Consider the following 16,117-nt stretch of genomic DNA (forward strand, 5'->3'; position numbering starts at 1 on the left):
GCCTCGGCCTCCCAAAGTGCTGGGATTACAGGCGTGAGCCACCACGCCCGGCCCAATTTAGCAGCTTCTGTCTTCAATTAGTATTTCCTTCAGGTGGCATTTCTAAGTAGATTGTCCTTCTTTCCTCTGATACCAGTACTTTTTCATGTGGAAATGATATGCGGGGAAAAAAATCTGAGTTCATAATAAATTCAAGTTCTTTCTTCCATTCTCTATGGCTTGCTGTAAGTGCTATAGGAATAAAGTTTAGGATCATGTTCAAAGTTAGCTAGCAGGTGGGAGTTTTATTCTGAGACTTAAAAAAAACCCAACAGAATATTAGAGAAAGATTTCAGAGAACATCTTACAGGGTGAATGATTCTAGTTACAGTTTATTAGAATTCCTTTTGTTTTTCCATATCTTTATGCCACTATATTTGGTCTGTATTAAACATTTCTAATCAGTTTTTTCTCTTTTTGTGTCATTATAACACATTATAAAATGTGATGCCTATAGATTTAATGAGTTAATCTCACTTGGTGAATATGAAAAGGCAGCTTGTTATGCAGCAAACAGTCCTAGAAGAATTCTTCGAAACATTGGCACAATGAATACATTTAAGGGTAAGCATTTCTCTCTGAACCTTATATATGTATGCAAATTTACTGCTTTTTCTCTCATAAAATGAAAAAAGCATTAAACTGGGAGTCTAGAGGTCTAGGCCCCAGCCCTCTCTCTACCATTTACTCAGTTTGCTTAGCAGTAACATTAGGGGTTTGATTAGATTTTCTAAATTATATTATGAACGATTTTAAGTATATAGAAAAGTATGGAGAAACATTAACACCAACGTACTCACTGTCAAGATTTAATAAATGTTAATATTTTGTCAAATTTGCTCCACATTATTTTAAAACACAGCTTCCTTGTGGTAAATTGACATAATACAACAAATTGTACATATTAAAGTACACAATTTGGTAAGTTTTTTTTTTTTTTTTTTTTTTTTTTTTTTTTTTTTTGGTGAGACAGTTTCACTCTTATCATCCAGGCTGGAGTGCAGTGTGCAATCTTGGCTCACTGCCACTTCTGCCTCCCGGGCTCAAGTGATTCTCCCGCCTCAGCCTCCCGAATAGCTGGGATTACAGGTGTGTGCCACCACAACCAGCTAAATTTTTTGTACTTTTAGTTGAGACAGGGTTTCACCATGTTGGCCAGTCTGGTCTCAAACTCCTGACCTTAGGCAATCTGCCCACTTTGGCCTCCCAAAGTACTGGGATTACAGGCATGAGCCATTGCGCCCGGCTCAATTTGATAACCTTTGACATATGCATACACCCATGAGATTATCACTCAAAAGTTCCCTCATGCCCCTCAGTATCCCTCTCTTCCCACTACTTCCTAGTTCTCTCATCCTTTTCTCGTCCTAAGTTATTTTACTTAGGATAATGGCGTTCAGTTTTATTTTATGGCTGAGTAGTGTTTGGTGATGTGTGTGTGTTTCTGTGTGTGTATGTGTTTTCTTTATCCAGTCATCCCTTGATGGACACTTAGGTTGATTCTCTGACTTTGCTATTGTGAATAGTGCTATGATAAACATAACGAGTGCAGGTGTCTTTTTCATATAATGGTTTCTTTTCCTTTGGGTAGATACCCAGTAGTGGAATTGCTGGATTGAATGGTAGTTCTATTTTTAGCTCTTTGAGAAATTTCCATACTATATTCCATAGAGATTGTACTAATTTACATTCCCACTAAAAATGTATAAGCATTCCCTTTTCTCCACATCCTCTCCAACATCTGTTGTTTTTTGACTTTTTATTAATAGCCATTCTGATTGGTGTAAGATGGTATGTCATTGTGGTTTTGTAGTTCCCTGCTTTGTAGATTTCTCTGCTTTGGGCAGTATGGCCATTTTAACAATTTAACTATTTTTTTAACCCATTAAATAGCCCCACCTCCCCCACCCAACTCTCCTACTACCCTTCATAGCCTCTGGTAACCACCTGTCTACTATGTTCATGAGTTCAATTGTTTTTATTTTTAACTCCACAAATAAATGAGAGCATGTGAGGTTTGTCTTTCAGTGCCTGACTTATTTCACTTAACATAATGACCACCAGTTCCATCCATGTTGTTGCAAATGATAGGATCTCATTCTTTTTTATGACTAAATAGTACTCCATTGCCTATACATACCACATTTTCTTTATCCATTTGTCTGTTGATGGACACTTAGGTTGCTTCCAAATCTTGGATATTGTGAATAGCGTTGCATTAATCATAAGATTGCTGAATCATATGGTAGCCCAATTTTTCGCTTTTTGAGGAACCTCCAAACTGTTTTCCATAGTGGTTGTACTAATTTACATTTCCACCAACAGTGTACAGGGGTTCCCTTTGCTCCACATCGTTGCCAGCATTTCTTATTGCCTGACTCTTGGGTAAAAGCTGTTTTAACTGGGCTGAGGTGATATCTCACTGTAGTTTTGATTTGCATGTCTCTAATGATCAATGATGTGGAGCACCTTTTCATATGCCTGTTTGCCATTTGTATGTCTTCTTTTGCGAAATGTCGATTCAAATCTTTTGCCATTTATTTTACCCTTTTTTTAATTAAAAAAATTTTTTTTTATTATACTTTAAGTTCTAGGGTACATGTGCACAATGTGCAGGTTTGTTACATATGTATATATGTGCCATGTTGGTGTGCTGCACCCATTAACTCGTCATTTACATTAGGTATATCTCCTAATGCTATCCCTCCCCCGAACCAACAATAGACCTGGTGTGTGATGTTCCCCTTCCTGTGTCGAAGTGTTCTCGTTGTTCAATTCCCACCTATGAGTGAGAACATGCAGTGTTTGGTTTTTCTGTCCTTGCGATAGTTTGCTGAGAATGATGGTTTCCAGCTTCATCCATGACCCTACAAAGGACATGAACTCATCTTTTTTTATGGCTGCGTAGTATTCCATGGTGTATATGTGCCACATTTTCTTAATCCAGTCTATCATTGATGAACATTTGGGTTGGTTCCAAGTCTTTGCTATTGTGAATAGTGCCGCAGTAAACATACTTGTGTATGTGTCTTTATAGCAGCACGATTTATAATCCTTTGGGTATATATCCAGTAATGGGATAGCTGGGTCAAATGGTATTTCTAGTTCTAGATCCTTGAGGAATCGCCGCACTGTTTTCCACAATGGTTGACTAGTTTATAGTCCCACCAACAATGTAAAAGTGTTCCTATTTCTCCACATCCTCTCCAGCACCTGTTGTTTCCTGACTTTTTAATGATTAAGTGTTTTGTTTTGTTTTGTTTTTGACAGAGTTTCTCTCTTGTTGCCCAGGCTGGAATGCAATGGCACGATCTCAGCTCACCGCAACCTCTGCCTCCCGGGTTCAAGTGGTTCTCCTACCTCAACCTCCCTAGTAACTGGAATTACAAGCATGCGCCACCACGCCTGGCTAATTTTGTATTTTTAGTGGAGATGGGGTTTTACCATGTTGGTCAGGTTGGTCTCGAACTCCCAACCTTAGGTGGTCCACCCACCTTGGCCTCCCAAAGTGCTGGGATTACAGGCATGAGCCACCGTGCCTGGCCATCTTTTGCCTATTTTTAATCAGATTATTAGATTTTTTTCCTATGGAATTGTTTGAGTCCCTTATGTATTCTGGTTATTAATTCCTTGTTAGATGGGTAGTTTGCACATATTTTTTCCCATTCTGTGGGTTGTCTCTTCACTTTGTTGATTGTATCCTTTCTGTGCAGAAGCGTTTTACCTTGATGTGATCCCATTTGTCCATTTTTTTCTTCAATTGCCTGTACTTGTGGAGTATTATGCCAGAAGTTTTTACCCAGACCAATGTCCTAGAGAATTTCCCCAATGTTTTCTTGTAGTGGTTTCATAATTTGAGGTCTTAGATTTAAATCTTTAATCCATTTTGATTTGATTGTTTTATATGACAAGAGATAGGGGCCTAGTTTCATTTTTCTGCATATGGATATTCAGTTTTCTTGCCACCATTTACTGAAAAGACTGTCTTTTCCCCAGTGTATGTTCTTGGCACGTTTGTCAAAAGTGAGTTCACTATAGGTGGGTGGATTTGTTTCTGGGTTCTCTATTCTGTTCCATTGGTCTGTGTATCTGTTTTTATTCCATTACCATGCTGTTTTGGTTACTATAGCTCTGTAGTATAATTTGAAGTTAGCTAATGTGATTCCTCCAGTTTTGTTCTTTTTGCTTAGGATGGTTTTTGGCTATTCTGGGTCTTTGTGGTTCCATATAATTTTGGGGGTTGTTTCTTCTATTTCTGTGAAGAACTTCATGGTATTTTGATAGGGATTGCATTAAATCTGTAGATTGCTTTGGGTAGTATAGATATTTTAACAGTACTGATTCTTCCAATCCATGAACATGGAATATCTTTCCATTTTTTGTGTGTCCTCTTCAATTTCTTTCATCAATGTTTTATAGTTTTAATTATAGATCTCTTTCAATGCTTTGGTTAATTCTAGGTATTTAATTTGTGGCTATGATAAGCAGGATTACTTTTTAAAATTTCCTTTTCAGATTGTTTGTTGTTGGCATATAGAAATGCAATGATTTTTGTATGTTGATTTTGTATCTTTCAACTTTACTGAGTTTATCAGTTCTCATAGGTTTTTTTTTTTGGAGACAGAGTCTCACTCCATCACACAGGCTGGAATGCAGTGGTGCAATCTCAGCTCACTGCAACCTCCGCCTCCAGATTCAAGTGATTCTCCTGCCTCAGCCTCCTGAGTCACTGGGACAATGGGCACATACCGCCAGGCCCAACTAATTTTTTTGTATTATTAGTAGAGACGGAGTTTTGCCATGTTGGCCAGTCTGGTCTTGAACTCCTAACCTCAAGTGATTGGCCTGCCTTGTCCTCCCAAAGTGTTGGGATTACAGGCATTAGCCACCACGCTTGGCCTCTAATAGTTTTTTGGTGGAGTCTCTAGATTTTTTTCTTTCACTTTTTTTTTTTTTGAGATGAAGTCTTGCTCTTGTCCCCCAGGCTGGAGTGCAATGGTGCAATCTCAGCTCACTGCAACCTCCGCCTCCTGGGTTCAAGCAATTCACCTGCCTCAGCCTCCCGAGTAACTGGGATTACAGGCACCTGCCACCACGCCCAGCTAATTTTTGTATTTTTAGTAGAGACAGGGTTTCACCATGTTGGTCAGGCTGGTCTCAAACTCTTGACCTCAGGTGATTCACATGCCTTGGCCTTCCAAAGTGGTGGGATTACAGGCATGAGCCACCGTGCCTGGCTAGATTTTTTTTCAAATATAAGGTTATGTCATCAGAAAACAAAGATAATTTAACTTCTTCCTTTCCAATTTGGATACCCTTTATTTCTTTTTCTTGTCTGATTGCTCTAAGTAGGACTTTCAGTACTATGTTGAATACCAGTGGTGAAAGTGGGCATCTTTGTTGTGTTCCAGATCTTACAGGAAGGGCTTTCAGTTTCCTCCCATTCAGTACGATTCTAGCTGTGGTTCTGTCATATATGGCTTTTATTATGTTGAGATATATTCCTTCTATCCCTAGATATTTTTATGGGTTTTTTCATGAAGGATGTTGAATTTTATTAAATGCTTTTTCAGCATCACTTGAAATTATCATATAATTTTTGTCCTTCATTCTGTTGATATATGATACATTACATTGATTCATTTCTGTATGTTGAACCATCCTTGCATCCCCAGGATAAATCCCACTTGGTCATGATGAATGATTTTTTTAATGTGTTAATGGATTTGGTTTACTAGTATTTTGTTGATGATTTTTGCATCAATGTTTATCAGAATTATTGACATGCAGTTTTCTTTTTTGATATATCTTTGTCTGGTTTTCGTATTAAGGTAATACTGGCCTTGTAGAATGAGTTTAGAAGTATTTCCTCTGCCTCTATTTTTTGGAATAGCTTGAGTAGGAGTCGTATTAGTTCTTTTTTAGATGTTTGGTAGAGTCAGTAGTAAAGCCATCAGGTCCTGGGCTTTTCTTTTCTGGGAAACTTTATATTATAGCTTCAGTCTCATTACTTATTGGTCTGTTCAGGTTTTGGATTTCTTCATGGTTCAGTATTGGTGGGTTGTATGTGTCTAAGAATTTATTCATTTCTTCTAGGTTTTCCAATTTATTGGCATATAGTTGCTCACAGTAACCTATAATGCTCCTTTGAATTTCTGTGGTATTGGTTGTAACGTCTCCTTTTTCATCTCTGATTGTATTTATTCGGGTCTTCTCTCTTTTTATCTTACTCAGTTTGGCTAAGGGTTTGTCGACTTTTTTTTTAAAACTCTTCATTGATTTTTATAATTGTTTTCATCATTTCAATTTCATTTATTTCTGCTCTGATCTTTATTGTTTCTTTTCTTCTAAAAACTTTGGGTTTGATTTGCTTTTGCTTTTCTGGTTCTTTAAGATGCATCATTAGGGTGTTTATTTGAAGTTTTTCTTCTTTTTTGATGTAAGCACTTATAGCTATAAACTTTTTTCTTAGTACGGCTTTCATTGTTATCCCATAGGTTTTGGTAGGTTGTGTTTCCATTGTTGTTTGTTTCAAGAAATCTTTAAATTTCTTTCTTAATCTCTTCATTGAGCCACTGGTCACTCAGGAGCATATTGTTTAGTTTCCATATTTGTATAGTTTCAAAAATTCCTCTTATTATTGATTTCTAGTTTTATTTCACTGTGATCAGAGAAGATGCTTGATATTATTTCAATTTTTTGAATGTTTTAATACTTGCTTTGTGGACTAACATATGATCTTTCCTTGAGAATGATCCATGTGCTAAGAAGAAGAATGTGTATTTTTCAGCTGTTGGGTGATATGTTCTGTAAATATCTATTAGGTCCATTTTGTCTGTAGTGCAGATTAAGTCTGATGATTCTGCATTGATTTTCTGTCTTGATGATCTGTCCAATGCTGAAAGTGAGGGTGTTGAAGTCTTCAACTAGTATTGTATTGGGGTCTATTTCTCTCTTTAGCTGTAATAACATTTGCTTTATGTAGCTGCATGCTCCAGTGTTAGGGGCATATATATTTATAATGGTTGAATATATATGCAATTCAACAAGAGGTCCTCTTGTTGAATTTAACCCTTTATCATTATATAATGACTTTTTTTGTCTATTTTTATCGTTTTTATCTTGAAATCTATTTTGTCTACTCCTGCTCTTTTTTGGTTTCCATTTGCATGGAATATCTTTTTCCATTCCTTTATTTTCAGTTTATATGTGTCTCTAAAGATGAAGTGTTTCTTGTAAGCAACAGATCATTGGGTCTTATTTTTTTTATCCATTCAATCACTTTTTTTTTTTTTTTAAAGGCAATCTTTTTCTGTCACCCAGGCTTTAGTGCAGTGGTGTAAACACAGCACACTTCAGTCTCAACCTCCTGGGCTCAAGTGATCCTACCATCTCACCCTCTCAAGTAGCTAGGACCACAGGCATGCACCACCACACTTGGCTAATTTTTAAAATTTTTGTGGAGACAGGATCTCGCCATGTTGCCTGGGCTGGCCATGAACTCCTGGGTTCAGGTGATCCTCCTGCCTTGGCCTCCCAAAGTGCTGAGATTACAGATGTGAGCCACTGTGTCTGGCCCACCCTATGTCTTTTGATTGGAAAGTTTAGTCTGTTAACATTCACTTGATATTGTTAAGTAAGGACTCACTCCTGTCATTTTGTTATTTTCTGGTTGTTTTATGGTCTTCTCTTCCTTTCTGACTTTCTTTTAGTGAAGATGATTTTTTCTGGTGGTATGTTTGAATTTCTTGCTTCTTATTTTTTGAGTGTCCGTTGTATGTTTTCTGATTTGAGGTTATCATGAGACTTGCAAATAATATCTTATAACCCATTATTGTAAACTGATGACAACTTAACACTGATTGCATAAACAAACAAAAAAGTAACAAAGAAACAAAGAGAAAACTAATAAAAACTCTACACTTTAACTTTGTCCCCTAGCTTTTAAATTTTTTTGTTGTTTCTATTTATTTCTTATTGTACTGTCAATGTCTTAAAAAGTTTTTATAGTAATTATTTTTGATCAGTTCATCTTTTAGACTTTCTACTTAAGATATGAGTAATTTACACACAATTACAGTGTTATAATACTGTCTTTTTTGTGTGAACTTACTATTACCAGTGAGTTTTGTACCTTTAGATACTTTCTTATTGCTCATTAATATCCTTTTCTTTCTAATTGAAGTACTCCCCTCAGCATTTCTTTTTTTCCTTCTTCCTTTTGTTTTTGAGATGGAGTCTCGCTCTGTTGTCCAGGCTGGAGTGCAGTGGCATGATCTCGGCTCACTGCAACCTTCACCTTCTGGGTTCAAGCAGTTCTCCTGCTTCAGCCTCCCAAATAGGTGGGACTACAGGTGCACATTGGCACATCCAGCTAGTTTTTTTGTATTTTAGTAGAAATGGGGTTTCACCATGTTGCCCAGCTGGTTGCGAACTACTGAGCTCAGGCAATGCTCCCGCCTCAGCCTCCCAAAGTGCTGGAATACAGGTGTGAGCCACCGCACCTGGCCACCTCAGCATTTCTTAAGGGACAAGTATGATGTTGATGAAATCTCTCAGCTTGTTTGTCTGGGGTAGTCTTTATTTCTCTTTCATGTTTGAAGGATATTTTTTGCCAGATATATTATTCTAGGGTAAACTTTTTTTTTCTTCAACACTTTAAACATGTCCTGCCACTCTCTCCTGGCCTGAGAGGTTTCCACTAAAATGTCTGCTGCCAGACATATTGGAACTCCATTGTATGTCATTTATTTTCTCTTGCCGCTTTTAGGATCTTTTCTTTATCCTTGACCTTTGGGAGTTTGATTATTAAATGCCTTGAGGTAGTCTTCTTTGGGTTACATCTGCTTGGTGTTCTATAACCTCTTGTACTTGAATAATGATAGCTTTCTCTAGGTTTGGAAAGTTCTCTGGTATTATCCCTTTTGTTTCTTTTGGATTTTTTGAGACAGAGTCACGCTCTGTCACCCAGGCTCGAGTGCAGTGGCAAGATCTCAGCTCACTGCAACCTCTGCCTCCTGGGTTCAAGCAATTCTTCTGGCTCAGCCTCCTGAGTAGCTGAAACTACAGGTGCACCACCACACCCAGCTGATTTTTGTATTTTTAAGTGGAGACTTGGTTTTGCCATGTTGGCCCAGCTTGTCTCACACTCCTGACCTCAGGTGATCCGCCCTCCTCGGCCTCCCAAAGTGTTGGGATTACAGGTGTGAGCCACCGCACCCGGCCAGGTGTTATCCCTTTGAATAAACTTTCTACCCCATCTCTCTCTTTCTACCTCCTCTTTAAGACCAATACCTCCTTGATTTGCACTTCTGAGGTTATTTTCTAGATCTTGAATATGTGCCTTATTCTTATTTATTCTTTTTTCTTTTGTCTCCTCTCACTGTGTATTTTCAGATAGTCTGACTTCAAGATCACTAATCTTCTGCTTGATTAATTCTGCTGCTAAGAGACTTTGATGCATTCTTCAGCATGTCAATTGCATTTTTCAACTCCAGAATTTATGCTTGTCTCTTTTTAATTATTTCAATCTCTCTGTTAAATTTATCTGATAGAATTCTGGATTCCTTCTCTGTGTTATCTTAAATTTTGTTGAGTTTCCTCAAAACAGCTATTTTGAATTCTCTGCCTGAAAGGTCACATAACTTTGTCTTTCTGGGATTGGTCCCTGTTACCTTATTTAGTTCGTTTGGTAAGATCATGTTTTCCTGGTTGGTCTTGGTGCTTGTGGATGTTTATCTGTTTCTGGGCATTGAAGAATTGGGTATTTATTGTAGTCTTCAGTCTGAGCTTGTTTGTACCTGTCCTTTTTGGGAAGGCTTTCCAGATATTCAAGGAGACTTGGGTGTTGTGATCTAAGTTTTTGGTTACTGCAACCATATCTGCATTAGAGGTACCACCTTTGTGGTTTTGGATAAGATCCAGAAGAATTCTCTGGATTGCCAGATAATTCTTGTTCTTTTCCATTACTTTCTCCCCCAAAATGGAGTCTCTCCAAGTTGCAGTCCTTGTGAGCTAGACTGCCTCAGATCCGTGCTGAGCTCCCTGGAGCTGGAGAAGGAGTGGAACACTAGCACCACTGTGGTCACCAGCTCTGGGAGTATACTAGGTCAGACCTGAAGCCAGCACAGCACTGGGTCTTGTCCAAGGCCCACTGTAACCACTACATGGCTACCTCCTAGTTTGCTGAAGGCCTAGGGCTCTACAATCAACAGGTGGTGAAGCCATCCAGGCTTGTTTTTTTCCCTCCATGGTAGCAAGTTCCCTGGGCCTGAGTGGCTCCAGAGATACCATCGGGAGCCAGGGCTTAGAGTTGGAAACCTTAGGAATCTACCTGGCACTATATGCTATTGTGGCTGAGCTTGTACCCAGACCATAACACAAAGTCCTTCCCATTTTTTCCTCTCCTTCCCACAGGCAGAGGAGTCTCTCCCTATGGATACCACTGCCACAGGCCCACAGGAAGTACTGCCAGGCTACCACCAATGTTCACCCAAAGGCTCTTCAGTCAGCTAGTGGTGAATGCTACCAGTCCTGAAACTCACCCCTCTGGGCAGTGGGCTCCCCTCTGGTTCGGGGTAGGTCCATAAATGCTGTCCAAGAACCAAGTGCTGGAACTGGGGACCCCAAGAGCTTGCTTGGTGCCCTACCTCATTATGGCCAAGCTGGTACCTAAGCTGCAAGACAGTCTTTTTTACTCTTCTGCTTTTCTCAAGAAGAAGGAGTCTCTCCTCATAGCCATCACAGCTGGGAATGTGCTGGGTCACACCTGAAGCCAGTATATCTCAGTCTTACTCAAGCACACAGCATGTACTACCTGGCTACTGCTTCTGATTATTCGGGGCCCAAGGGCTGTTTAGTCAGCAGGTCATGAGTCCTGCCAGGATTGGGTCCTTCCTTTCAAGACAGTGGCTTCCCTTCTGACCAGTGTGTGTCTAGAAATGTTGTCCAGGAGCTTGGGGGGCCTAGAATAGGGGCCTCATGACTCTCCCTGGTTTCCTATCCTATTATGGCTGAGCTGGTATCCAAATTGCAAGACAAAGTCCTCTACTCTTCCATCTCCTCTTCTCAAGTGGAAGGAAGGACTCTCTTTCACAGCTGTGAGCTGTACTCCCTGGTTTGGGGGAGTGGTGGCACAAACACTCCTTCGGTCACGTCATCTGATTTCTTACTAGGTAATATGCCCTCCAAGTCCACTGGCTGTGAGTCCAGCACAGCACTAGTACTTACCTAGGAGTTGCAGTCCTTGTGGTGTAGACTGCCTTTCAAGTTTATTTAGGACCCCAGAGCAGTTGAGGGTGTAGTGGTGAGGCTTGCCAGAACTCAAATTCCAACCTGCTGGGATAGATGATTCTCTTCTGGCTGGGGCTGGTCTAACTGCTTCCCACATGAGAATTGGCTGAGTTCTGCCTGATGTCGCTTTCCACTGTGGAAGGGCAGAACTGAGTTCCAATGCAAACTCCTACAATCACTGCACTCTCCTTCCCCGAAGCACAGGTTCTCCATGGTACATGGCCACTGCCAAAGGATGGGGGAGTGGTGAGTTGGCAGTTCAGTACTGTCTTTCCTACCCTTTTCAGTGCCTCTTTCAGTAACATGAAGGTATAATGAGGTGCTGTGATTACACAGCTGACTTTTGGTTCTTATGAAGGTGCTTTTTTGTGTAGATAGTTTTTTTGTTTTTGTTTTTTGTTTGTTTGTTTGTTTGTTTTTGAGACAGAGTCTCACTCTGTCACCCAGGCTGGAGTGCAGTGGTGCGATGGCTCACTGCATCCTCTGCCTCCCAGGTTCAAGTGATTCTCCTGCCTCAGACTCCCCAGAAGCTGGGATTATAAGTGCCTGCCACCATGCCTAGGTAATTTTTGTATTTTTAGTAGAGATGGGGTTTCACCATGTTGGCCAGGCTGGTCTCGAATTCCTGACCTCAAGTGATCTGCCTGCCTCCCAAAGTGCTGGGATTATAGGCGTGAACCACCATGCCCAGCCATATGGACAGTTAAATTTGTTGTTCCTGTGGGGAGGGCAATCAGTGGAGGCTTCTATTCAGCCATCTTGCTCTGCCTTCCTGGATATTTTAACAGTATTAATTCTTCCAATTCATAGCATGGTATATCTCTCCATTTATTTGTGTCTTCTTTATTTTCTTTCATCAAATACAATATGGATAAACCTGGAGCACATTACACTAAGTGAACTAAACCAGGCACAGAAACACAAATAGTACATGATCTCATTTATATGTGGAATCCAAAAAAGTCAAATTCATAGAAGCAGAGAGTGGAATGGTGGTAACTAAGGACAGGGTAGGTGGGGGAAATAGGGAAATGTTGGTCAGAGGATACAAAGTTTGAGTTATGTAGGATAAATGTACAGTATGTTGACTACAGTTAATAATACTATACTGCAAAATGGAAATTGCATAGCTGAGCATGGTGGCACATACCTGTAGTACCAGCTAGTTGGAAGGCTGAGCCAGGAGGATTGCTTGAGCCCAGGAGTTTGAGGCTGCAGTGAGCTATGATCACACCACTGTACTCCAGACCGGCAACAGAATGATACCCCATCTCAAAAAAAAAAAAAAAAAAAAAAAAAAAGTTGCTAAGAGAGTGGAGTGTAAGTGTTCTCAACACACACATGCACACACACACACAGAAGTAATGGATATGTTGAGTAGCTTGACGTATTAATCATTTCAGTATGTATATCAAACTTCATGTTGTAGACCTTAAATATATACAGATATACCGTTTTTATTTTTAAAAAAGAAATTTTAAAAAATTCAGTTGACTTTTGTATATTGGTCTTGTATCCTGTGACTTTGCTAAATCTTTGTTAGTTCTAGTACTTTTGTGGCTTTCTTAGAATGTTCTATATAAGTGATCATGTCATCAGCTAATAAAGACAGTTTTACTTCTTTTTGAATCTGGATCACTTTTTTTTTTTTCTTGCTTTATTGTACTGGCTAAATCCTCCAGTACAGTTTTGAATAGAAGTGATAAAAGCAGATATTTCTGCCTTGTTCATGATCTTAGGGATAAAGCATTTAGTTTTTCATCATTAATTATTAGCTATAGGTTTTTCATAGATGCCCTTTAAGAGGTTGAAGAAATTATCTTGTATTCATGGTTGCTGAGAATCAGAAATGGATATTAGATTTGTCAAATACTTTTTTACATTTATTGAGATGATTATGTTAGTTTTGTTCTTTTCTATTAGTATAATGGATATGTTGCCTTTGTGGGAAAATCTCCACAAAATTCAGTGATTTTACTCTAATACAGAGTTGTGAAACCATCACCATAACCTAATTTTAGAACATTTTCATCATTACAGAAATAAACTTTGTACCCATTAATTCCTCATTCCCTGATCTCTTCTTCCTCTCCAAACTGTAGGGAACCGCTCATCTATTTGCTGTCAGTATAGATTTACCTGTTTTGGTCCTTTTGTGTAAATAGGATCATATACTATGTGGTCTTTTTAGTACAGGCTTCTTTCACTTAGCATAATGTTTTTGAGGTTTGCTCATGCTGTAGCACGTATCATTTCTTTATATGGCTAAATAATATTCCATTATATGAACGTACTGCATTTGTCTATACATTCATCAGTTGATGGTCATTGGGCTTTTCCCACTTTTCGGCTATTATGAATAATGCTGCTATGAACATTTGTATACAAGTTTTTGTGTGGTTACATGTTTTTATTTCTTTTAGGTAGAGACTTAGGAGTGAAATTGCTGAGCTAAATTATGTGGTAGCTCTGTATTAACACTTTGAGGAACTGCTTCTCTGTTTGGTTGCACCATTTTCCATTCCTGCTAGCAATGTATAAGGGTTCCTTATGAACAGGATGTGTTTTTACCTATCTTTTGATTATAGATTTTCTCAAAGTGTGAAGCAGTATCTCATTGTGGTTTTTATTTACACATCCATAATGACCAATAATGTTGGGCATCTTTTGACTTGTCTCTTGGCCATTTGTATATCTTCTTTGGAGAAATGTCTATCCTTTGGTCATTTGTGTTGCGGGAAGTCAGTGACCCCAAACGGAGAGACTGGCTGAAGCCATGGCAGAAGAACATAAATTGTGAAGATTTCATGGACATTTATTAGTTCCTCAAATTAATACTTTTATAATTTCTTATGCCTGTCTTTACTGCAGTCTCTGAACATAAATTGTGAAGATTTCATGAACATTTATCACTTCCCCAATCAATACTCTTGTTATTTCCTATGCCTGTCTTTACTTTAATCTCTTAACCCCATCATCTTCATAAGCTAGGGATGAATGTCACCTCAGGGCCCTGTGATGATTGAGTTAACTGCATAAATTGTTTGTAGAGCATGTGTATTTGAACAATATGAAATCTGAGCACCTTAAGAACAGGATAACAGTGATTTTCAGGGAACAAGGGAGATAACTTTAAAGTCTGACTGTCTGTGGGCTGGACGGAGCAGAGCCATATTTCTCTTATTACCGAAAATGGGTAAGACAAATATCGCTGAATTCTTTCCCCAGTAAGGAATATTAATAATTAACAGCCCTGGGAAAAGAATGCATTCCCAGGGCAGAGCCTCTAAAATGGCCGCCCTGGGAGTGTCTGCCTCATGCAGATGTAGATAGGGATGAAACATGCCCTAGTCTCCTGCAGCGCCCCCAGGCTTGCTAGGATTAGGAAATTCCAGCCTGGCAAATTCTAGTCAGACTGGTTCTCTCCTCTTGAACCCTGACAATTTGTGCACAGTGGGACATGGAAGTTCATTAGTGATTCTAGTTTCGCCCTGATCTTCTGCCTTGTGATCTGTTGTCGCCCTTGAAGCATGTGATCTCTGTGACCCACACCCTATTTGTGCACTCCCTCCCTTTTGAAAATCACTAATAAAAACTTGCTGGTTTTACAGCTCAGGGAGCATCATGGAACATGCCGACATGTGATGTTTCCCCCAGACACCTGGCTTAAAAATTTCTCTCTTTTGTACTCTTTCCCTTTATTTCTCAGACCAGCTGACACATAGGGAAATAGAAAAGCACACACGTTGAATATCGGGGGTGGGGTTTCCCCCAATAATTTGTAAATTGTGTTTTTTGTGTTTTTATTATTGAGTTTTAGGAGTGCCTTGTATAGTCTGAATTAAAACCCTATTTGATTTGCAAATTTTTTTTCCCATCTGTGGGTTATCTTTTCACTCTTTTTAATTGAAAAAAAGTGTTTCACTGGTTTCTTTTGAAATTAAAAGTTTTTAATTTTGATAAGTTCCACTTATGAGTTTTCTCTTTTATGGCTTTGCCTTTTGTGTTATAGCTATGAGATCTTTGCCTAACTTAAGATCACAGATATCTACTCCTGTTTTCTTCTAAGAGTTTTACACATTCAGATACATGATCTCCTTTTGGTTAATTTTTGTGTAGGGTGTGAGGTGGGGTCCAGTTTCATTATTTTGCTTATGAATAATCCGGTTTTTCCAGCACCACGTTGGGAAAATACTTTGAATCCATTGAATTTTGGCCTCTTTGTCAAACATCAATTGACTATAAATATTTAGAGTTTATTTCTTGACTTTCAGTTCTATCCCATTGCTAGATGGGATGTCTACCCCATGCCAGTAGTATACTATCTTGATTACTGTAGCTTAGTAGTAAGTTTTGAAATCAGAAGAGTGATTCCTTCTTTCTTTAGATTAGTATTAGCATGGTTTATCTTCTTCAGTCCTCTAACTTTTAATCTATTAGTGTCTTCATATATAAGGTCAGTTTCTTCTAAGCAATGTGTACTTGGATGCTACTTTTCAAAAATACAATTTGAGGCCAGATGCAGTGGCTCACGCCTGTAATCCCAGCACTTTAGGCCAAGGTGGGTGGATCACTTGAGGTCAGGAATTCGAGACCAGTCTGGCCAACATGGTGAAACCCTGTCTCTACTGGCCGGGCGCGGTGGCTCAAGCCTGTAATCCCAGCACTTTGGGAGGCCGAGACGGGCCGATCACGAGGTCAGGAGATCGAGACCATCCTGGCTAACACAGTGAAACCCCGTCTCTACTAAAGAATACAAAAAACTAGCCAGGCGAGGTGGCGGGCG

The 16,117-nt window shown here is 39.2% G+C and overlaps 1 protein-coding gene across 1 annotated transcript in view; it reads left to right on the forward strand.

Moving 5' to 3' along the window:
* Positions 1-16,117, forward strand: part of CLHC1 (clathrin heavy chain linker domain containing 1) — a 69,630-nt gene that overhangs the window by 30,848 nt on the left and 22,665 nt on the right. The window contains exon 9 of the mRNA XM_011996532.1: positions 497-603. Within this exon, the coding sequence (XP_011851922.1) occupies positions 497-603 (107 nt within the window). The remainder of the gene's footprint in view (positions 1-496; positions 604-16,117) is intronic.

This window comes from Mandrillus leucophaeus, unplaced genomic scaffold (genome assembly GCF_000951045.1).
Source record: "Mandrillus leucophaeus isolate KB7577 unplaced genomic scaffold, Mleu.le_1.0 Scaffold518, whole genome shotgun sequence".
Classification (NCBI taxonomy): Eukaryota; Metazoa; Chordata; class Mammalia; order Primates; family Cercopithecidae; genus Mandrillus; species Mandrillus leucophaeus.